General features: G+C 43.1%; 1 protein-coding gene across 1 annotated transcript in view; it reads right to left on the bottom strand.

Annotated features, from left to right (window-relative positions):
- Positions 1–25,146, bottom strand: part of LOC124803170 (sialin-like) — a 175,158-nt gene that overhangs the window by 128,528 nt on the left and 21,484 nt on the right. Inside the window, exon 4 of the mRNA XM_047264353.1 lies at positions 410–494. Coding sequence (XP_047120309.1) covers positions 410–494 — 85 coding nt within the window. The remainder of the gene's footprint in view (positions 1–409; positions 495–25,146) is intronic.

The raw sequence follows: 25,146 nt of genomic DNA, 5'->3' as shown, positions 1-25,146 counted from the left end.
CGGGAAAAATGGTGGCACCAGTTGGGAGTGTGAGTTGACTGAGGTGCATGCTGAAATAATCTGCGCATTTACGATTAACAGTGTGTCTGGGAGACGCAGTGGTTAACACAATTGCCTAATAATCAGGAGATCCCAGGTTCAAGGCCCAGTCTGGTACATATTTTCACTCGTCGACGCTAACAGTGCATAAAGTCCTGATGTAGCTGATATCATCAGTTCCTTTCCTTTTCTTTTGCCCCTGTACTTCCCAGTTTTATTATATGTATCGCAGCTGTAGATTCTGTGTGGTGTCTGCTCTTTCATAATGTCCTAAATAAATGTCTGTAATCCAAGCGAAACATAAAGTTAGTTTTCATTTTCTTTCAGAGTCACCTAAGGATTAGAACTTCCACCGGCTGTGTTAACTCACCGAACAGAGTCCAGACGAACCTGCCCTTCTCTTGTGGCGGAGACCACTGAGCCACCAGGGCGTGCAGCGATGGATACAGCGCCCCCTGTCAACAACATAGACATTCTCAGCGTTACCTAAACTACATTCCACCACGCCACTGCAACACGATATACTGCGATAATTGGTCAAATAAGAGTTCGATGGTGCTTATTTGAGCAATTACAGAGTCATTTTGAGTTACATCCGCTATTAGTCACTATTGCAGCGAATACCTACCACAACACTTTTTACAAAGTTGTGGAAGAAATTTACAGGAACGACAGTAGACTCATGAGCATGTATAATTTTTTTGGTGTCCTGTTAATGAGGTTGGGATGAAAGTTTTAACAGAAAAGTTGTCCTGATGTTGCACATCAGATGACATGAGTAAGAGAGGACAGCGCTCTGGCACCAGAAGGCTCAGGCAATGAGCAAGAAAGGGGCGTGTGACACGATCGTCCATGTGTAGCGAGCAACTGGTTGTAATGTGGTTTTATTTTAGGTGCTTGTGGAAGACTTCAGGGATCGGAGCAGCATCTCCTGTTGGTGCACATACTTTACTGTGAAAAATGTAGACACTTTAAAGAGCCTAGTAGGTCCGACACACTGGACGCTCGAGGCATGGAGGGAATATATTACAATTTATGAGCCTGAGAACATTCATACAGAAAAGATTCAAAGCAAGCCTCTACAGCGTGCAAGAAACACTGTGCGCTACCAGCGAAGAAATTCAAAATGGTAAAAACCGCGAAGAAGATTCTCATGACTATGTTCTGGCAACTGCGTGTTTGTGGGGCTTTGGGCAATTAGGAAGTCTATCAGAGGTAAGATACATGTTGATGACGGACGTCCAAACACTCAAGTAACATTAATGTTTAGCTTCCCGTCGACGACAAAGTCATTACATACGAAGCACAAGCTTCCATAGCACGCAGATAGCGAAAGTAATTGTCAGTTTCCTTTCCAAAGGAACTGCCGTTTCATTTGTCTTTAAATGTTTTGTAAAGCCAGAGAAATCTTCAATCTAAAAGACTTTATGGACATTTGAACCCCACCACTTCCATCCGACTGCGACTTCAGAATCTTCGACATTGTGTCACTTCACACAGTACTGCCCAGACAAGGAGGATACAATTGTCTGACTGCCAAATAACACTGTCTGGCTCTATTTCGCGGTCCCAGTTACCGTCATGAAAAAACAGTTTCACCAGGAAGTGTTATGGCACTGATCACATATTCCCAACGTGATTTACCATTGTTGTCCACCTGAAGAAACCGTTGGGCAATCCAAACCAGAGGACACTTCAGTTGTGCACAGATGCCTAAACAGCCAGTAGAATTTTAATAAACGGGAATTTTAAAACTCTTGTCTTAATAGAAAAATGTGTTCAGAAACTTGGTCCATGCATTGAAAAATAACAAAGGCACTGTAAATTAAGTGCACATTTTTGGCCAATAGGTTAAAAACCTTGGTAAGAAATTTCTGTGATACCATCGCAAGACCAGTCACATGCAACAAAGTCGTTGTGTCGAGACTGCCTCACCCGCCCTTCCATGATACCGACTACATCGAGTTTTGGCGCGCAATGGGATTTTACAGAAAAATGCAAATAATAATATATGTAGCCACTGTACTGCAGTCACTTTACCAACTGAGCTACAATGATTAAATGAGTATATATGCCTATGAGAGATTCATCTATCATTCAATTTGACGTTGAGTGAAGACATTGGCTGTCGTGTGGAGGACATGTTTCAAGCAGTGTGGTGCTGTTGTGGCATTGTAGACATAGATTTATTATTTGTGGTATTCTAGACACCGTACTGAAAATACCTACATTATTGTGAGAGTATGAAAAAATAAAAACACACAAGTTTTTCGATAATATACATTTTTTTAATTTAGCATGTACATTGGATGCACTACAACAACAAATCCGCTGGTTCTTTATGGTCTTTACACCTATACAATATTTATCAAATAAAGTTTTCTTTTATGCAGAAAATTGAGCACATATTTCCTTGAAACTGGTGGGTGCATCGTAAAACTCAGGTATTCCACGGACAAATTTAACACAGATGGCTACTATGTCTACTGCGGTAGACTTTGGCACTGCATTGATACATGAACTGTCCTAAATCATCCATATGTACACTACGCATACCAATATAGTTCACATCATTGTACACAGCTTGAGTACTCGCCAGCCAGCGGTTCAGTCTCTTCAACACAAAAGATCACCGTACTTCATCTGTCATAACGTAGCTGTGCTGTAGATAAATGGACAGGTCCCTTTATTTCGCCCAGAGTGTTGTAATGGATAACGTCATACCAGTCCAATAAATGTCTGTGGGAGAACGAGATGAATGATACTCAGCAGTCATCTGTGCATTGATGTTGGATATAGCACAACATAATTCATTCCATCCCAACCTCGTAAACTGCACTTAAAAGTTCTTGGGCACATTTCTGATCTCCACCACAACACACCAATCACTCCCTGCTGGTGCTTCTATACCACTATTTAGAACCTTTGAGCCACTAGCAGTTAAATTATGCTTTGAAGTGAAAAGCATTAGCACACTGGGAGCAACGGCACCTTCTAATCCACAGGATCTGCACTCTGCCCCTGCACTACCATCAGAATGTTCTGGGCCGGTGCATATGTCAGATCCCAGTACCAACCTGAAACTTGCTGTTTAGGACCATCAGCACACTTCTCGGTGTTGAGGGTGGGCTGGGTGTTTTCATCACACAAATAGATGTGCAGAACATGTGTCAGAGTCCAGCACTGACCTGCATCTTGCTGTGAAGAGCTGCCAGCAGTACACTCGTGCGAGTCGGGGATTGGCCCGGTGTCTTCATCACACAAATTGCTGAGCAGAAAAGATGTTAGCAACTCCTTGTCCTGCTCCAGCATGCTTACAAGGTGCGCTACAGAATCCCACGTGGTCGCTGCAGGTCCACAGGCGTCGACCACTGCAGGTGCTGACTCGTTGGAGCTCAGTGTTGGTCCCGGAGGCCTCAACAGGTCGAAGGGTGCTGATCAAGGTGGAAGTACCGTCACATGCAGGACCAAAACCCGAACAAGCAATAATAATAGCAACTACGGAAAAAGATTTAATATTTGGTACTTACTTTTCTGCTTCTTTCTATTCTGTAGGGTGGCACTGATGGACCTTGGCTGCTGGTGCTGACACTTCATGGTTTTTCTTCTTCTTCCACTGTCTGACTAAAAGTGTAAGTGAGGAGCTACTGCATCCACATTATATCCCCTCAAGTTACTAAAATGTAGACTTTCACGGCCGGAAATATCATGTCCATTATAATTATCCGGGCTGTTATGCCGTGGTCGGTTGATGAATTCTGTGTCGATTCCCAACGTTTCGTCTCCGACTGCGAGAGACATCTTCAAGGGGGTCCGTAGCTCAATGGAAGGTGCAACACACCCACTGGCTCGCTACTGACTGCCGCTAAATTCCGTGTCCGCGCGCTCCCACGCCGCGGCGTGACGTCACGTGTTTTGAAAACGTCAGTGCAATTGGCCGCTGTCCGTCGCCGTCGATCGCCGTTGCCATCACCCAGTAGTGGGCGGGTGGTACACGTCTTCTTTAACACCGGCATCCATATGCCGTTTCATTTCACGCCCTCCTCCTTACGGTTGAAATTATTTGGGTGTTTAGCGATTTCGATTGCCTCCCTGTAGAGCCTTTCGTAATATCCGCTTGTGGCCGCTAGTACTTGCGTCTCCTCGAAACGAATATTGTGGTTCCCCGGCTGCAAAGCATGCTCCGCAACAGCTGATCGTTCCGTTTCTCCTCTTCTACAATTTCCCTTATGCTCTTCCAAACGTTTAGAAACAGTTCTTTTAGTGGTACCCACATAAACATCACCACAGCAGCATGGGATCCTATACACTCCAGCTTTTTCCAGTGGTTTGCGAGCGTCCTTGGCAGGCTTAAGGTATTTCTGTATCTTCCTGGTGGGCTTGTAAATTACGGTAATATTCCGCTTCGTCAAGATCCTCCCTACACTTTCCGTTACATTTTTAACAAACGGCAGGAAAACCTTAGATTTTGCAGTAGCCTGTACGTCAGTACGATTTCTGCGTGGCTGCCTCAACACACGTTGGGAATCGACACAGAATTCATCAACCGACCACGGCATAACAGCCCGGATAATTATAATGGACATCCCCTCAAGTTGTGACGACATGGCAGGGTGCAGCATCACTGTCAATTTCCAGGAGAACACAGTATTCCTATTGGCTCCTGGCATCTTTTTTTTCATCCATAACATGACTATTTCGAGCGGCCTTTGGTAGTGGTTTCACGAAGTAGCTAGCCAATGTGGAGCTGAAGAAGAGGACCTGTACACTTTTCCCACCGTTTTTCAAGGGGGAGGGGAGGGGAAGGGGGAAAGTGGAGAGGGGAGGAGGAAATGGGGTAAGGGGTGACATCATCAGGTTATATCAGTGCCACATTGCAACATCTACTCCCTAGGGATAGGAGGTGGGGTAGTGCCGCCATCTTGAATAAAGTTAGCAAAATGCAGACTGTCCGAGTATCGGCTTACTCCCTAGTCACACTTGTATATGATGGGCGTGTCGTGTAATAATGGCTTTACATTTTCCACACAACACACTTGTTTTACCGTCAGTGCTTTCTGGATACAGCTTACAGCATAAACGTTCAGTAGGTTTTCATGTTGTCACTGACACTGACACATTTTCCATACCTTCAGGGTTTTGGACGCTCCTGACTATTCTCAGAGAATCTTCTGTTTTTGGAAAATACTGCCTTGATGCAATTTCTCCTCCTACCAGTGACTTTCCAAGTTCGTCCGAGAACATCCAGCTCCTAATATTTGACATTTCTGTTATTTTATTTTGAAGCACTGTTCAAACGACTGCTTCAGATGAACTGTTTATGTAACTTTTTCTTCTAGTTGCGTAAGTGGTAATGCCTGTGATATACTATTTTGTACAGGCCGTGGACTGTAGTCATGTGCATCAGAACACTTGCTTTCATATGCATTACTTCCACGATCTTCGAACTTGGAATGTGTTCTTTCACCGAACTTGGAATGTGTTCTTTCACATGTTTTATTTATTTATTTTTTTAATTTACTAATTCTCTGAAGTCAACATCAGTCAATGATATGCCATTGTGTCACAACTCAAACTGAACAGAAACAATAAAGACTCAAACAATTGAAAAGTGTTAAACAGTTTCTTGGAAACAGTAAAGCACGTTGTTAATTATTACCATAAAATACAACAGAAAACCAAAAAATCTTTGAATTAGAGTAATAATATTTGTGTCGAATTGTTACAATCCGAACATTATGTTCGTAACAACTAAGGCTTATGACCGAATTACTTAAAATGTTTTTGTACACGTATTAATTATGAATTTTCAGACAAAGTCAGCAAATTTCATAAAGTTACCTTGGTATTAAAAAAAAATGAAAACCGTTATTTATAAATATTTAGGGTTACGTAGACCCGAATCGAACAGCAGGGGTATACAAGTGCACTCTGCTGGGAATCCGTAAGTTTCAGCCATTTGTCTGTTAAATGCGCTCGGTGGGAGGTCGGCGAGCTGTGGGTGCGTCCAACTTCACTACGGCGGCAGGGGAAGAGTAACAGCGAGGTGTAGTGGTTTTTGACTGCGGAAGGAGTGTCAGGAAGTGAAAATCTTGCCCAAATGTCTTCTGTGTATAGTGAACACATACAGAAGGTTGGGTTTCAATGAAAGACAGAGGCCTTTCAGGATAGGACCACTGTGTTCTTACCCTTCTGTCGTTGCTGCGGTGGAAGCTGCCATCAGAAATGGCAGGCGGCTGTCTCATGTTGGGCATCAGTCACTGCGCTGCTCAGACCATCATGACAGAGCAGCTCATGCTCTCAAAAAACTGTGCGCAAGTGGGTTCCAAACAACCTGAGGGGGAGCAGAAGTTGAACAGAACGTCGGAACACTGCAGCACCCGGAACGGTATCATGATGAGCAGCATCGTTTCCTCTCCCGTATCGTTGCGGGAGATGGCACAGGGTGTAATCATTTTGTGCCAGATAGCAAGCAAGCATCAGGGCCAGCAATGGAAGCACATAGATGAAGCACATAGATTCATGCGCACAGAAAAAATCAAAGTCGTGCGCGTCAGCTCCGTGGAAGTCATGATGACCTCCTTCTTTGAGTGTGTAAGGGATCCGTGATCCCATGAACATAGATGCCAGTATCCGACGCGCAGATCGATAGCAGACAGGAGTCGATTGTCGAGCGCTGCAGTAGGCAGTGAGACTAGTGTTGAGTGCGAAGTAGTACTGGAGAGTGTCTAGCGAGAGGTAGTGCGGGAGAGACGGGCAAGAATGGTGGTCGAGTGAGTTGTAAACGGTAAAATTCACCGGAGTATGACGAGTGAGCACGTCCCCCTGATCGTCGTGCGGTTGACCCTCACTAATACCGATTCGCGAGTGATATGAAAGAGAAAGTGACAAGTGCCGAATTACGTGTTTCGTGTCAACCGCGTCGGCCAGCAACAACCATGGATTGCAGTGAGGATTGTTGTGAATGTTAACCATCAGCATTGCGTGTGACGAAGTACTGAAAATCAGCAATCAATAAAAAGAGATAACCACAATTAGACGTGTAAGGCGAAGGTAGCAACTGCCTCAGAATTTGTGTGTTAGTAGGAAATATATATCAGTTTTGTTCATCGCAACCTTTGTGGTCCTTAATAATAGACAAACTTTCAGTCATTAGCTATTCCGTCTCAGAACAGCCGCACTAGGTTGAAATACCCCCGAAACCACAGCAGAAAACCCGATAGCCTTTCATCCATTAAGCACACGGTCATATAATTATAATAATTAACTGTTTGGCGGCTACGATAATTTACACAAAACTCAATAAGGAGTTTTAAACGGAGGTGTTTCAAGTGCTCATTGACTTTCCGGAACACGGTGCCTCAATTATGCACAGCCGTACGCGCACACTCTGCAAAAATTGAAGTGCGCCATCAATTTCTGCGTGTTACTCTCACACGCAATAGACCCAGTCGCCGCGTTTTCGTTTGTGTCGAAAAGTAAACCGATTTTGTGTTTTATTAGACGTTTCGTATCAGCAGCTAAATATTTAGTCTCACCTGAATGCTTTGGTAATTAAGTTTTTGAATCTTTGAGTATTAATCTAATTTATTAGACACAGTTGTTGTGTTTTCCTCAGTGTCTACAGTACAGTTCCGTAGCACGTCTCGATAGTCCTTTGTTTGTCTGTGTAATGTATTTTCCGTCGTCTGTAGTACGGATAGGGATTGTGATTGCTGTGTGTGAATACGAGCCGAGTTGGTAACACTTTTCTCTCATCCCCAGGTTGTGATGGCTTCAGCTACACAGCTTGAACCTGCCGTAGATAGTCATCACAGTTTCGGGCCGGCAGCGGGAATCCAACGGACGACCAGCACGTCTGAGTCCGCCAAACTGTCCACACTGGTGGCCAGCCCAGTTACTGCTCGCATTCAGGTTGACCACTTGCTCGTGGTCGAGTGGGAGGTCGCCTCGAGGCGTGACAGGCGGCGAAAGACTTCCCAGGGGGCTGCATATAAGGTCTCCCCGGTTAGTCTGACAACGAGGTTGCAGATGCTGTCTGTGGCTGACACTGTCCCTCAACCAGATGCAGTCGCTTGTCCTGTTTCAGAGAAAACCTCTCAGCCTGCAAGATCCTGGCAATCACAGAGGGTGGGGTTATCGGTAGTTGGGAGCTCGAATTTTAGTCGCGTTATGCGGTCCCTTAGCGACATGGCTGCCAGGGAGGGAAGAAAGCCAACTTCGTGTGCATACCAGGTGAAGTCATTCCAGATGTGGAATGGATGCTTCCGGATGTCATGAACAGCACACGGTGCAGCCAACTTCCGGTGGTGGCTCATGTCAATACCAATGATGCGTGTTGCTATGGATCAGAACAGATTCTCTCCGGTTTTGAGTGGCTGTCACAAGTGGTTAAAGCCTGCCAGCCTTCTTTGCGAGATGAAAGCAGAGCCCACCGTTTGCAGAATACCCGACAGGACCGACTGAAGACCTCTGGCACAGAACCGAGTGGAGGGTCTGAACCACAGGCTCAGAAGGTTCTGCGTTCGTGTAGGCTGCAGATTCCTCGACTTGCGCCATGGGGTGGATGGGCTTCGGGTTCCGCTAAAAATTCAGGCGTCCACTACACGCAGGAGGTGGCTACATGGGTAGCTGGGTCCGTGTGGCGTGGACTGGGGCGGTTTTTTAGGTTAAAGGGTCTCGGGAAAACACAAAAAGGGCCTCAGTCTCAAAGGATGCAGGCTGAACACAGGAAGAACGTAGACACAGGAACCACTGGCATAACAGTTGTAAATTGTCGTAGCTGTGTTGGGAAACTACCAGAGGTCCAAGCGGGGTAGCCGCGCGGTCTGGGGCAACTTGTCACGGTCCGTGCGGCTCCCCCCGTCGGTGGTTCGAGTCCTCCCTCGGGCATGGGAGTGTCAGTTGTTCATAGCGTAAGTTAGTTTAAGTTAGATTAAGTAGTGTGCAGGCTGAGGCACCGATGACCTCAGCAGTTTGGTCCCATAATACCTTACCATAAATTTCCAAATTTTTCCAAGCACTGATGCTCAAAGTGTTATAGGCACTGAATGCTGGCTAAAGCCTGAGATGAGTCCAGCTGAAATTATTGCGAAGGACTTAACGGTGTTCATAAAGTATAGACCAAACACAGTTGTCGGTAGCGTGTTTGTTGCTGTTTAGAAGCAGGTTATTTTGTACCAAATTTGAAGTAGATAGTTTCTGTGAGTTAGTATTCGTAGAAGTCATCCTTGGCAACAGTAATAAAATAATAATTGGATCCTTTTATCCACTTCCCAACTCAGATGATACCTGAAAGGTTCAAAGAATACGTGAGTATAATTTCAAACATGTACCTGACTCATACAATTATATTTCGTGGTGACTTTAATTTATCCTCTATATATTGGCGAAAATGCATGTTTAAATCCGGAGATAAGCACATAACATCGTCCGAAATTGTACTAAACGCAATCTTTGAAAATTATTCCGAGGAGTTAGTTCTTGAGCCCAGTCGTTTAGTAAACGATTGTGAAACCACACTTGACCTCTTAGCAACAAATAATCCTGAGCTAATAACGAGCATCAAAACGGATACAGCGATTAGTGAACACAGGGTTGTCGTAACGGTACTGAATACTGTAACTTCCAAATCCTCCAATAATAAACGAAAAACATACCTATTCAAAAAAGCAGATAAAAATTCACTTTACCTATTTCTGAGAGACAATCTCCATTCCTTCCAAGTTAAGAACGTACTAGTACCTATAGACCAGATGTGGCTTGAATTCAGAGAAATAGTATCGACAGCAATTGAGCGATTTATAAGAAATAAATTAACAAACGACGGAGTTGATCCCCCTAGGTACACAAAACGGGCCAGAACACTGTAGCAGAAACAACGAAAAAAGCATGAGAAATTTAAACGAACGCAAAATTTTCACGAGTGGTGATCGTTTACAGCAACTCGATATTTAGCGCGGACTTAAATACGACATGCTTATAGTACACACATAAAAAAAACTTTTGCATTACCCCGGATCCCAGAACTCCTGAAGACAGACGTCGACTGTGGATATTGTATTACAGACACAGTCCCTTTGAGTGTTCAGAGATGTTACTAAACCCGCCCAAAGATGCAAACAACCATGAATGACCAGCGCCTATAAGACGGAGGGGGTTCAACAACCTATCAGTTCCAGTCATTCAACTAAGAAGGAGGTACAAGGCTCACGTTGTCTATAGTTCAACCATGCCTATACGGTCAGTACCGCAGTTCGATCGCGTCCGCATTGTTACTTTGTGCCAGGAAGAGCTCTCAACAATGGATGTGTCCAGGCGTCTCGGAGTGAACCAAAGCGATGATGTTCGGGCATGGAGGTGATACAGAGAGACAGGAACTGTTGATGACATGCCTCGTTCAGGCCGCCCAAGGGCTACTACTGCAGTGGATGACCGCTACCTACGGATTATGGCTTGGAGGAACCCTGACACCATCGCCACCATGTTGAATAATGCTTTTCGTGCAGCAACAGGACGTCGTGTCATGACTCAAACTGTGCGCAATAGGCTGCATGATATGCAACTTCACTACTGACATCCATGGCGTTACAGTTGGGCCTAACAACATGCCGAATGGACCGCTCAGAATTGGCATCACGTTGTCTTCACCTACGAGTGTCACATATCCCATCAACCAGACAATTGTCGGAGACGTGCTTGGAGGCAACCCCGTCAGGCTGAACGCCTTAGACACACTGTTCAACGAGTGCAACAAGGTGGAGGTTCCCTGCTGTTTTGGGGTGGTATTATGTGGGGCCTACGTTCGCCGCTGGTGGTCATGGAAGGCATCGTAACGGCTGTAAAATACGTGAATGCCATCCTCCGACCGATAGTGCAACCCGTGCCCCCATCGTGCACATGTTGTGAACGACTTCCTCCAGGATAACGGCATCGCTCAACTAGAGTGGCCAGCATGTTCTCCAGAAATGAACCCTATCCAACATGGCTTTGATAGATTGAAAGGGCTGTTTATGGACGACGTGACCCACCAACCACTCTGAGGGATCTACGCTGAATCGCCGTTGAGGAGTGGGACAATATGAACCAACAGTGTCTTGATGAACTTGTGGGTAGTATGGCACGACGAATACAGTCATGCATCTATGCAAGAAGACGTGCTACTGTGTATTAGAGATATCGGTGTATACAGCAATCTGGACCACCACCTCTGAAGGTCTCGCTTTATGGTGGTACAACATGCAATATGTGGTTTTCATGAGCAATAAAAAGGGCGGACATGATGTTTATGTTGATCTCTATTCCAATTTTCTGTACCGGTTCCGCAACTCTCGGATCAGAGGTGATGCAAAACTTTTTTTGATTTGTGTACAATAGTGGTAAAAGGAATCCGTTAAACTTCGGTTACACGATAAACCTGTCAGATCTAAAGCCCTCACATTTAACTAAATACCCAGGAGTTACAATCACAAACAACTTAAATTGGAAAGAATATATTGAAAATGTTGTGGGGAAGACTAACCAAAGACTGCGTTTAATGCTGAAAAACTTAGAAGATGCAACAGATCTGCTAAAGAGACTGCCTACACTACCATTGTCCGTCCTCTTTTGTAGTACTGCTGCGCGGTGTGAGACCCTTACCAGATAGGATTAACGTGGTACATCGAGAAATTTCAAAGAAGAGAAGTACGTTTTGTATTATCAACAAACAGGGTAGAGAGTGTCACTGTCGTTATACAGGATTTGAGGTGGATATCATTAAAACAAAAGCGATTTTCACTGTTGCGGAATCTCCTCACGAAATTTCAATCACAAAGTTTTCCTTCGTATACGAAGATATTTTGTTGACACCGACCTACATAGAAAGAAACGATCACCCTGATAAAATAAGTGAAATCAGAGCTCGCACGGAAAGATATATGTGTTCGTTTTTTGCGCTCGCTGTTCGAGATTGGAATAATAGATAATTATTGAGAAGGTGATTCGATGAACCCTCTACCAGGCACTTAAATGTGATTTGCGAAGTATACATATAAAGGGTGATTAAGGAAGGTATGCAGATATTTTAATATGTTATTCTAAAAGTAAAACTAAAGAAAAAATTTCATATAAACATAGGTCCGCAAATGTATAGTTACGGAGTTACGGCTAATAAATGATTTTGCCTGAAATTCAGCAACTTCCCTAATATGAAGCCATCGCAAAACTGTACGAGGTTAAAGTAAAACACGATTTCCGTTTAATTTGATGTTATTGGTCTTGTGAATCTAATAAAACATGTCCCAGACGTGTATCTGCAGTAGTTTTCCAGAACGTCCAGAGAAGCAAAGATTATTATGCATATAAATTTGTTTACTTTCCCTTAAGAGTTTAGAAAAGTTCACGTTATTGTTGGCGACCGTTAGTGTGTTGTTCCAGTGGTTTCCTAAGCTTGAAACGAGTTAGTTTTCTGTAACGTTCAGTGAAAGAACATAATAACAACCGTGTATTTAAGTGGGACCACATAGTAACTGTTGTAGTTTGTAGATTATTTATGAAATAGGGATGTAAAAGCAGATTATCTGACACATTCATACAGTTTCAGCTAACATTATGATTATCACTATTTCAAAATTAAATTCTCTAAAACTTCTGCTGAACACTTTGTGCAATTGTCTGGAATTTAAAAATCAAATTGGGCCAAGTAGTTAATAAATCAAACATTTTACGAAATTACTTCTTTGCTTCGCTGGATGCTCCGAAAAACTACTGCAGATGCACGTCTGGGGCATGTTTTATTAGATTCCCTAGATTAATAACAACAAAATAAATGGAAATCGTGTTTTACTATAACCTCTTACAGTTCTGCGATGGCTTCATAGTAGCGATGTTGCCAAATTACAGGCAAAATCTTTTACTAGGCATAACTCCGTAACTAAACAATTGCGGAACTATGTTTATATGAACTTTTTTCTTTAGTTTTACTTGTAGAATAACATAGTAAAATATTTGCATATCTTCGTGAATCACCCTGCAGATGTAGATGTGTTCCACTCTACATTCTGCCTACCTGCACCACTGGCTCATTACACTTACAGCAGACTACTTGAAAACCCACATGTACTCGAACCGTAGAAGTTGCATTGTCAGCACAAGAATGCTAAACGAATATCTGTCTCCGAAAGTACCTGACCCCACTATGTGTAGGACGTTTACGATAAAGCATCTTGGGACACTAATAGCAGAAGTTGTCATTTCAAATGGTCAGCACAGACTCTCCAGGGCCTTAGTTTCAGTTACATTATACACTAGGTGATGAAAAGTATCTGGACGCCCGTGAGCTCGGTGATTTCGAACGTGGACGTTCAAACCATTCTAATGCTGCCGAAGTCGACAGTCGGTGGCGTGGCAGCGGTGGAAGAGAGAAGGAACGACCACGCCTAAACAAAGACCAGATATTTTTGAGAGCATTTCTCGTGGAGAACAGAGGCCTGGCAGGGGAGTGCGTGGGTGCCGTTCGTGTATAGATCAGGTACTATGAATTTAGAATTGTCAAGTACTCAGCAGGCTGGGTTGTTGTTGTTGTGGTCTTCAGTCCTGAGACTGGTTTGATGCAGCTCTCCATGCTACTCTATCCTGTGCAAGCTTCTTCATCTCCCAGTACCTACTGCAACCTACATCATTCTGAATCTGCTTAGTGTATTCTTCTCTTGGTCTCCCCCTATGATTTTTACGCTCCACGCTGCCCTCCAATACTAAATTGGTGATCCCTTGATGCCTCAGAACATGTCCTACCAACCGATCCCTTCTTCTGGTCAAGTTGTGCCACAAACTTCTCTTCTCCCCAATCCTATTCAATACTTCATCATTAGTTATGTGATCTATCCATCTAATCTTCAGCATTCTTCTGTAGCACCACATTTCAAAAGCTTCTATTCTCTTCTTGTCCAAACTATTTACCGTCCATGTTTCACTTCCATACATGGCTACACTCCATACAAATACTTTCAGAAATAACTTCCTGACACTTAAATCTGTACTCGATGTTAACAAATTTCTCTTCTTCAGAAACGATTTCCTTGCCATTGCCAGTCTACATTTTATATCCTCTCTACTTCGTCCATCATCAGTTATTTTGCTCCCCAAATAGCAAAACTCCTTTACTACTTTAAATGTCTCATTTCCTAATCTAATACCCTCAGCATCACCCGACTTAACTCGACTACATTCCATTATCCTCGTTTTGCTTTTGTTGATGTTCGTCTTATATCCTCCCTTCAAGACACCATCCATTCCGTTCAACTGCTCTTCCAAGTCCTTTGCTGTCTCTGACAGAATTACAATGTCATCGGCGAACCTCAAAGTTTCTATTTCTTCTACATGGATTTTAATACCTACTCCAAATTTTTCTTTTGTTTCCTTTACTGCTTACTCAATATAGAGATTGAATAACATCGGGGAGAGGCTACAACCCTGTCTTACTCCCTTCCCAACCACTGCTTCCCTTTCATGTCCCTCAACTCTTATAACTGCCATCTGGTTTCTGTACAAGTTGTAAATAGCCTTTCGCTCCCTGTATTTTACCCCTGCCACCTTTAGAATTTGAAAGAGAGTATTCCAGTCAACATTGTCAAAAGCTTTCTCTAAGTCTACAAATGCTAGAAACGTAGGTTTGCCTTTCTTTAATCTTTCTGCTAAGATAAGTCGTAAGGTCAGTATTGCCTCACGTGTTCCAGTATTTCTACGGAATCCAAACTGATCTTCCCCGAGGTCGGCTTCTACTAGTTTTTCCATTCGTCTGTAAAGAATTCGTGTTAGTACTTTGCAGCTGTGGCTTATTAAACTGATGGTTCGGTAATTTTCACATCTGTCAACACCTGCTTTCTTTGGGATTGGAATTATTATATTCTTCTTGAAGTCTGAGGTTATTTCGCCTGTTTCATACATCTTGCTCACCAGATGGTAGAGTTTTGTCAGGACTGGGTCTCCCAAGGCCGTCAGTAGTTCCAATGGAATTTTGTCTACTCCCGGGGCCTTGTTTCGACTCAGGTCCTTCAGTGCTCTGTCAAACTCTTCACGCAGTATAGTATCTCCCATTTCATCTTCATCTACATCCCCTTCCATTTCCATAATATTGTCCTTAAGTGCATCGCCCTTGTATAGACCCTCTATATACTCCTTCCACCTTTCTGCTTTCCCTTCTTTGCTTAGAACTGGGTTTCCATATGAGCTCTTGATGTTCATGCAAGTGGTTCTCTTTTCTCCAAAGGTCTCTTTAATTTTCCTGTAGGCAGTATCTATCTTACCCCTAGTGAGATAAGCCTCTACATCCTTACATTTGTCCTCTAGCCATCCCTGATTAGCATTTTGCACTTCCTGTCGATCTCATTTTTGAGACGTTTGTATTCCTATTTGCCTGCTTCATTTACTGCATTTTTATATTTTCTCCTTTCATCAATTAAATTCAATATTTCTTCTGTTACCCAATGATTTCTACTAACCCTCTTCTTTTTACCTACTTGATCGTCTGCTGCCTTCACTACTTCATCCCTCAGAGCTACCCATTCTTCTTCTACTGTATTTCTTTCCCCCATTCCTTTCAATTGTTCCCTTATGCTCTCTCTGAAACTCTGTACAACCTCTGGTTCTTTCAGTTTATCCAGGTCCCATCTCCTTAAATTCCCACCTTTTTGCAGTTTCTTCAGTTTTAATCTACAGGTCATAACCAACAGATTGTGGTCAGAGTCCACATCTGCCCCTGGAAATGTCTTACAATTTAAAACCTGGTTCCTAAATCTCTGTCTTACCATTATATAATCTATCTGATACCTTTTAGTATCTCCAGGGTTCTTCCATGTATACAACCTTCTATCACGATTCTTAAACCAAGTGTTAGCTATGATTAAGTTGTGCTCTGTGCAAAATTCTATCGGGCGGCTTCCTCTTTCATTTCTTAGCCCCAATCCATATTCAGCTACTACGTTTCCTTCTCTCCCTTTTCCTACACTCGAATTGCAGTCACCCATGACTATTAAATTTTCGTCTCCCTTCACTATCTGAATAATTTCTTTTATTTCATCATACATTTCTTCAATTTCTTCGTCATCTGCAGAGCTAGTTGGCATATAAACTTGTACTACTGTAGTAGGCATGGGCTTCGTATCTATCTTGGCCACAATAATGCGTTCACTATGCTGTTTGTAGTAGCTTACCCGCATTCCTATTTTCCTATTCATTATTAAACCTACTCCTGCATTACCTCTATTTGACTTTGTGTTTATAACCCTGTAGTCACCTGACCAGAAGTCTTGTTCCTCCTGCAACCGAACTTCACTAATTCCCACTATATCTAACTTTAACCTATCCATTTCCCGTTTTAAATTTTCTAACCTACCTGCCCGATTAAGGGATCTGACATTCCACGCTCCGATCCGTAGAACGCCAGTTTTCTTTCTCCTGATAACGACATGCTCTTGAGTAGTCCCCGCCCGGAGATCCGAATGGGGGACTATTTTACCTCCGGAATATTTTACCCAAGAGGACGCCATCATCATTTAATCATACAGTAAAGCTGCATGCCCTCGGGAAAAATTACGGCCGTAGTTTCCCCTTGCTTTCAGCCGTTCGCAGTACCAGCACAGCAAGGCCGTTTTGGTTATTGTTACAAGGCCAGATCAGTCAATCATCCAGACTGTTGCCCTTGCAACTACTGAAAAGGCTGCTGCCCCTCTTCAGGAACCACACGTTTGTCTGGCCTCTCAACAGATACCCCTCCGTTGTGGTTGTACCTACGGTACGGCTATCTGTATCGCTGAGGCACGCAAGCCTCCCCACCAACGGCAAGGTCTATGGTTCACGGGGGGGGGGGGGGGGGGGGGCAGGTTGGGTAGGCCAGCCTAAACTTATTTACCATACGTAGTAATACGGACTGCGAGAGAACTACTTAACTGTTTTACACTGAACAGCCAAAAACACTGGTACGTCTGCCTAACATCGTGTAGGGCCCCCGCGAGCCTCTTCTGAATAGCACGTTGGAAGATATCCCAGTTATGCTCAATATCGTTCACGTCTGGGGAGTGTCGTGGCCAGTAGAAGTGTTTAAACTCAGAAGAGCGTTCCAGGAGACACCCTGTATCACTCTTGGACGTGTGGGGTGTCGCATTGTCCTGCTGGAATTGCTAAATTCCGTTGGAATGCACAATGGCCATCAGATGATCAGACAGGATGATTACGTACGTATCACCTGTCGGAGTCGTATCTAGACCTATCAGGGGTCCCATATCACTCCAACTGCACACGCCCCACACCGTTACAGAACCTCCACCGGCTTGAACAGTCCCCTGTTGACATACAGGGTCCATGAATGCATGAGGTCGTCTCCATACCGGTACACGTCCATCTGCTCGATACCATTTGAAGCAAGACTCGTCCGACCAGGCAACGTGTTCCCAGTCATCAACAGTCCAATGCCGGTGCAGAGGGGTCCAGGTGAGGCGAAAAGCTTTGGGTCGTGTAGTCAGTCATCAAGGGTACACGAGTGGCCCTTCGACTCCGAAAGGCCATATCGATGATGTTTCGTTGAATGGTTTTTACACTGACAGTAGTTGATGGCCCAGCATTGAAATCTACAGCAATTTACGGAAGGGTTGCACTTCTGTCATGTTGAAATATTCTCTTCAGTCGTCGTTGGTCCCGTTCTTGCAGGATATTTATCCTGCCGCAGCGATGTCAGAGATTTGGTATTTTACCGGTTTCGTGATATTCACTGTACACTCGTGAAATGGTCGTACGGGAAAATCCCCACTTCATCACTATCTCGGAGATGCTGCGTCCCATCGCTCGTACGCCGACTATAACACCACGTTGAAACTCACTGAAAACTTGATAACCTCCCATTGCAGCAGCAGTAACCGATCTAACAACTAGCCAGACACTTGTTGTCTTATATAGTCGTTGCCGGCTGCTGCGCCGTATTATGCCTGTTTACTAATCTTTGTATTTCAATACGCATGTCTATATCAGTTTCTTTGGTGCTTCATTGTATTAGTTAATGTTTTCATTTACGTTATACAGGAAAACTCTTTAGTGTTCACAAAATCATTATAAGTGCCTACGTTAGAACGGGACAAGTCTCAAGTTGGGCTTTAAGTCAAAATTCAATAGGAAGATGTTGAGAAATTGTACTGCTAAGCTTCTCTGTTACTCTGAAAATGAAACAGCTTAATTTAAACCTTTGCAGGTCGTGCGTTTTTTCCATGGTTGGTTTAAATTCTTGTTTGCCGGGTATTGTCGGCGGCTGAAGCTGGTCAGCGATGGTGCTCGAACAGCTAAATATGCTAAATGCTGAAAAATCTTAATGAATTTGTCATGGAAGGGTGTTTACAGTACTTCAATGACTCCAACAAATGCTGTATAACCATATACTGAAATATTTAACAGATTTACACACACACACACACACACACACACACACACACACACACACACACGATTACTCTAACACATACAGTTCGACTTTTAACATCTAAAGAAAATTGAAGAGAGAGTGAAATCTGTAATGGCGCTCTTATTTTAATAGTGAAAAATTAACATAGCTTCATATATTGTTATAATGCAACTGTAAGATACACTGTGTGATGAAAAGTATTGGAAACTCCCATAATCATACGTTTTTCATGTTAGGTGCATTGAGCTGCCACTTACTGCCAAGTACTGCATATCAGCGACCTCAATAGTCATTAGACATCGCCAGATAGAAGAATGGAGCGCTTCGCGGAACTCACGGACTTCAAACGTCGTCAGGTGGTTGGGGGTCACTTGTGTCATACGTCTGTACGCGACATTTCCACATTCCTAAACATCCCTAGGTCCACTATTTTCGATGTGATAGTGAAGTGGAAACGTGAAGGGACACGTACAGCACAAAAGAGTACACGCCGACCTCGTCTGTTGACTGACAGAGTCCGCCGACAGTTGAAGAGGGTCGTAATGTGTAGTAGGCAGACATCTATCCAGACCATCACATAGGAATTCCAAACTGCATCAGGTGAGAAAAGTTGGATTTCATGGTCGAACAGCTACTCATAAGCCACACATCACAATGATAAATGCCAAACGCTTGGTGTAAGGAGCGTAAACATTGGGCGATTGAACAATGGAAAAACGTTATGTGGAGTGACGAATCACGGTACACAATGTGGCGATCCGGTGAGTGTGGGTATGGCGAATGCCCAGTGAACGTCATTTGCGAGCGTGTGCAGTGCCAACAGTAAAATTCGGAGGCGGTGGTCTTAAGGTGTGGTCGTGTTTTTTATGGAGGTGGCTTGCACCCCTTGTTGTTTTGCGTGGCACTATCACAGCACAGTCCTACACTGATGTTTTAAAAATTTTCTTGCTTTTCATTGCTAAAGAGCAATTCGGGGATGGCGACTGCCTCTTTCAACACGATCGAGTACCTATTCATAATGCATGGCTTGTGGCGGAGTGGTTACACGACAATAACATCCCTGTAATGGACTGGCTTGCGCAGAGTCCTAACCTGAATCCTATAGAACACCTATGGGATGTTTTCGAACGCCGACTTCGTGCCAAGCCTCACTGACCGACATCGATACCTCTCCTCTGTGCAGCATTCGGTGAAAAATGCGCTGCCATTTCCCAAAAAACCTTCCAGCACCTCATTGAACATCTGCCTGCGAGAGTGGAAGATAAAATCACGGCTAAGGGTAGGCCAACACCATATTGAATTCCAGCATTACCGACGAAGGGCGCCACGAACTTGTCAGTCATTTTCAGCCAGATGTCCGGATACTTTGGTGACGTAGTGTACATCTGTGTTAACGTACAGTTATTCTTTGATGATTACATTAATTACAAAAAATATTTTTATAAATAAAATACATATTAGATATTACGTTTTGTGATGTTTGTTAGAAAAAGGTTTACATTTTTGCTTATTATTCATAATTTGTAAGGGCGTGTTATACCGGTTACCACAAAATAAAGTTGTTTGGAGTCGAGACTCCTTGTGCTCATTTTAAGTGGAGACAAGATACATTTCAGGTACTAACGGGCAGAGACGGTTGAGCATTGTGGAGGGTCGTTGTAGAAAATCGTATGAAATCAGCGAAAGGAACCATTTGTAATTTCCAAGGTCCTACCGACAATCCAGCTGGCACAATGACTGTCCGTAGGGAGTTAAAAAGAATGGGGCAGAATGGTCGGGCAGCTCCTCATAAGACACACATTTCCGAAGCCAAAGCTAAGCGACGCTCGAGATGGTGCGAAGGGCGACGCCATTGGACAGTGGATGACTGCAAACGAGTGATATCCGTAGTGACGAATCACGCTATACCAATATGGCAATCCTATGAAATGGTTTGGGTTTGGAGAATGCCTGGGGCACGTTATCCGTCATCATACAGGGTGACAATTACTGTAGAATACGAAAAAAACTTAAATTAGTTACTAACAACGGCGTGCACACACTTTATTCAACATGTAAACGTCACTAGAGATATTCAAATTTAGGTTACGACATGATCGATACGCCTGCCATCATTGGCGATGATGTGGCACAGATAAGTAGCTAAATTCCTCATGACCTGCAGAAGTGTCGGAACATCGATGCTGTCTATGACCTCCTGAATGGGTGCTTTCAGCTCAGCAATGGTTTTGGGGTTATTGCTGTACCAGTTGTCTTTAATATACCTCACGAAAAGGAATCGCATGTGCTCAGATCCGAAAAATGTGGCGGCCAATCGAGGCCCATGCCAGCGGCCCCTGGGTACCCCAGAGCCAAAATGCGGTCCCCAAAGTGCTCCTCGAGGACATCACACACTTTCCCGCTTCCATGGGGTCGAGCCCCGTCTTGCATGAACCACATCTTGTCGAAATCAGTGTCACTTTGGATAATGAAGATGAAAACACTTTCGAAAACATTCACGCACCGTTCGATAGTCACCGTGCCATCAATCAATATCGGACCGATTATTCCGTGACTGGAGATCGCACACCACATAGTCTCCCGTTGAGGGCGGAGAGACTTCTCGATCGCGAAATGCGTAAGCTAATGCGCATTTGAACATTTGTCTGTATGTGTAGACGCATTTCATTATAGTTCATTGTATTGTAATTTATAATTAAAAATATATAATGTGAATAGTTTCGATGTGAAACGTCTCAATATATTGTCATGTAGAAGATGTAATTAGATGAATGACGAACGCTAACTTCACTTAACGAAGATTTATTCAGCACTTCCACATACAAGAGTGCGGAGCGAACTCGGGTTTCTCGCCACGTAAACGTCGGCTCTGTCTTGGCCTGATGGGAGCCACAATGTCGTCGATAATGTGCGCCTGGTATTGTACCTTGTGACAGTGCAAATTATCGACGACACAGTGGCTCCCATCAGGCCAAGACAGAGCTGCCGTTTACGTGGCGAGAAACTCTAGTTCGCTCCGCACTCTTGTATGTGCAAGTGCTGAATAAATCTTCGTTAAGTGAAGTTAGTGTTCGTCGTTCATCTAATTACACCTTCTGCGTGACATTCTTTTTTGGATACTTCTAGAATGTACTCGAACCGACTCTAGAAATTAAAATGGTACGGTCTACGGGAATTTTTAATCACGACCCTCCATTCAACAGTTTAGTATCATAACCACTACACCACGGCATTACTCAGCTTCTTGTACGACAATATTAAGAAGTACGACATTTAAAAAAAAATCAATGGATATTTGCCTGTTACTGAGGAATTGTAATTATTAGCACAAAACCTGGTTTATGTGGCGTTGTCAGCCACGGTAATGTGTGAAAAAATGTTTAAAGTAAGTTTCTCTTTAGCTTATTAAAAACTAGCTGACCCGGCGAACTCTGTTCCGCCTTAAAGCCAATAAATAATCAAATTTTGGATGTTAAGTTCAATTTTTTGTTAGGAAATACAAATAAAAAATTAAATATTTTAATGATTCTTTATTCTTTATGTTTTTTGGTGGATAGCTTCCACTCTTCAATTAAGTACCTTGTGATACACGACATTTTTTGTTTTATTATCAGGCGCAAGAACAAACAACGCTGATGGTCTTCCGACCCGTGAACATGCCACATATAAATGACCGTGTGAAAAACATGGATATTCCAGATTTAAATCACAAACTTTCAAGGATTGGCCTTGTGATTTGTTAATGGTCATGGTGAATGCAAGACGGATAGGAAATTGAAGTCTTTTGAACTCAAACGGCATATCGGTTGGTATCATTGGAACCCTCGGAATGAGAACTTCCTCACCTTCGAATTTTCCTTTGAGTATCGTCGCGTAGATTATTGCATATGGATCACGATACCGCAACCGCGCTAGCGATCTACCGATGAAACAACATACATTTTAGGAAGAGTGGTCCAATTTTTGGACTTTAATGACTAATAGGTCTATTACCTGCTACCTAACAGTTCAAGGTCGATTCTACTGCTAAACAGCAAAGTGGTTATTTAGCCAAAAATAGCATAACTAAAGCTAATGGTACATTGTTCCAAACCAGTTCTTTAAGGCTAATTCATCTGCTAGAAAGCGAGAAATATAATATTCGCTGTAATTTCAGAAATCTGCTCTTGTGAGTGAGAAGCACGAAGTCGAGCCCTACTAACGCGGCGCTCTTCACGGGCAATTTGTTGTTCTTCTTCAGTCCTTTCATTCGCAATGTTTTGTATCCTTCTTGCATTACGGCTTTGTCGAGAAATATTCGATCGTATTGGTCGCGGCATTGTTAATGATGATTCAAAGAAAATACAAATTATTTCTTTAAATTTTTAATTAATGATATATACTGATACTGAACCATAGACGTTTAGCTGTCATTTGCGTTTTGTTATTCCACGTCAGATGCGTTTTTGTTATACCACGTTTTATAGTGACGTTTAGCTGACATTTGCGTTTTGTTTTTCCATGCCAGATGCGTTATTGTTATACCACGTTTTATAACGGTCGAGCGGGATAAAAAGTATCTTATGTCCGTCTCCTGGTTCTAAGCTACCTCTCCACCAATTTTCAGCCAAATCGGTCCAGCCGTTCTTGAGTTATAAATAGTGTATACAGGGTGTTACAAAAAGGTACGGCCAAACTTTCAGGAGACATTCCTCACACACAAAGAAAGAAAATATGTTATGTGGACATGTGTCCGGAAACGCTTACTTTCCATGTCAGAGCTCATTTTATTACTTCTCTTCAAATCACATTAGTCATGGAATGGAAACACACAGCAACAGAACGTACCAGCGTGACTTCAAACACTTTGTTACAGGAAATGCTCAAAATGTTCTCCGTTAGCGAGGATACATGCATCCACCATCCGTCGCATGGAATCCCTGATGTGCTGATGCAGCCCTGGAGAATGGCGTATTGTATGACAGCCGTCCACAATACGAGTACGAAGAGTCCCTACATTTGGTACCGGGGTTGCGTGAACAAGAGCTTTCAAATGCCCCCATAAATGAAAGTCAAGAGGGCTGAGGTCAGGAGAGCGTGGAGGCCATGGAATTGGTCCACCGCTACCAATCCATCGGTCACCGAATCTGTTGTTGAGAAGCCTACGAACACTTCGACTGAAATGTGCAGGAGCTCCATCGTGCATGAACCACATGTTGTGTCGTACTTGTAAAGGCACATGTTGTAGCTGCACAGGTAGAGTATCCCGTATGAAATCATGATAACGTGCTCCATTGAGCGTAGGTGGAAGAAACTAAAATGAGCTCTAACATGGAAATTAAGCGTTTCCGGACACATGTCCACATAACATCTTTTCTTTATTTGTGTGTGAGGAATGTTTCCTGAAAGTTTGGCCGTACATTTTTGTAACACCCTGTATAGATTAATTCTAAACTGAATGCAGTTATTTGACTTTTTATTTAAATAGCAATCACCAGTCAATTTCTCATGTCCTATGTTCATAAATGATTAATTGTCATTTTAACACGAATGTCCACAGAAATCATCGACGGTTACGCGGGACGAAGGAACCTGAAAGAAGTTGTCGTAATGAGCAAACTACTATTTGTCACTGAACGGTAATTCGCTGTACTTTATTTCCAAACGTTGGTCCCTTCGGTAATCTTGTTGAAATCCGGGGATCAGAAGCTATCCGGCGAAAATTTGACTACAATCTACATTTTTGTTTCACAGAAAAGTGTATCAAAATTATTGATCGCTTGTTTCAAGTATCCGAGACTTCATTGTACGGAACAAGGTGCGCTTATGTCGAAATCCGGCGTACTCGCACAATGCTAAATAAACGACGTCTTCTATAACATCAGGCACCATAGTTAACAGCAAAATACTCTCTCCATTTCCCCCCATTCAAAATATTTATAATAATACATTATCTCGTTCTTGCCAGTCTCTAGTTTATAATCTCCGTATTTCACTCATCATCAGCTATTTCATTGCCCAAATAAGCTAACTCATCTACTACTTTTAGCGTTTCATTTTCGAATCTAATTTCCTCAGCATCGCCCTGTTTAATTCCGCTACATACCATTACACTTGTTTTACTTTTGTTGATACTAACTTTGTAACCTCTATTCAAGACACTATTGATTCCTTTCTAATCTGATCTTCTAATTCCTTTACCTTTTCTGGCAAAATTGCAGATCTCGATGATTTTATTTCTCCTTGCTGAACTTCGATTCCCTTTTCTCCTTGGTTTCCTTTACTGTTTACTCAAGGTACAGACTTAATAATATTTGGGATAGGCTATAACCCTGTCTAACTACCTTTGTAATTACGTTTTCTCTTTCACATTCTTCGACCCGTATAACTGCAGCCTGTTTTTTGTACTTTTTGAACTCCGTATTTTATCCCTCCTTCCATCAGAATTTCAAATAATGTAGTCCAGTCAATAACGTCAAGATATTTCTCTAAGTCTACAGGTGATGTAAACGTAGGTTTGCCTCGCTTCACACTAGATGGCGTGACAAAAGTCATGGGATAGCGATATGGAGATGTACAGATGGTGGTGGTACAGCGTACAGAAGCTGTAAAACGGCAGTGCATCGGCAGAGCTCTGTTTTCTCCTCAGGTGATTCATGTGAAAAGCTTTCAGACGTGATTGTGGGCACACGATGGGAATCCAC

The sequence above is a fragment of the Schistocerca piceifrons genome, chromosome 6, assembly GCF_021461385.2.
Source record: "Schistocerca piceifrons isolate TAMUIC-IGC-003096 chromosome 6, iqSchPice1.1, whole genome shotgun sequence".
Classification (NCBI taxonomy): Eukaryota; Metazoa; Arthropoda; class Insecta; order Orthoptera; family Acrididae; genus Schistocerca; species Schistocerca piceifrons.
This window is presented reverse-complemented; position numbering and strand designations above follow the sequence as displayed.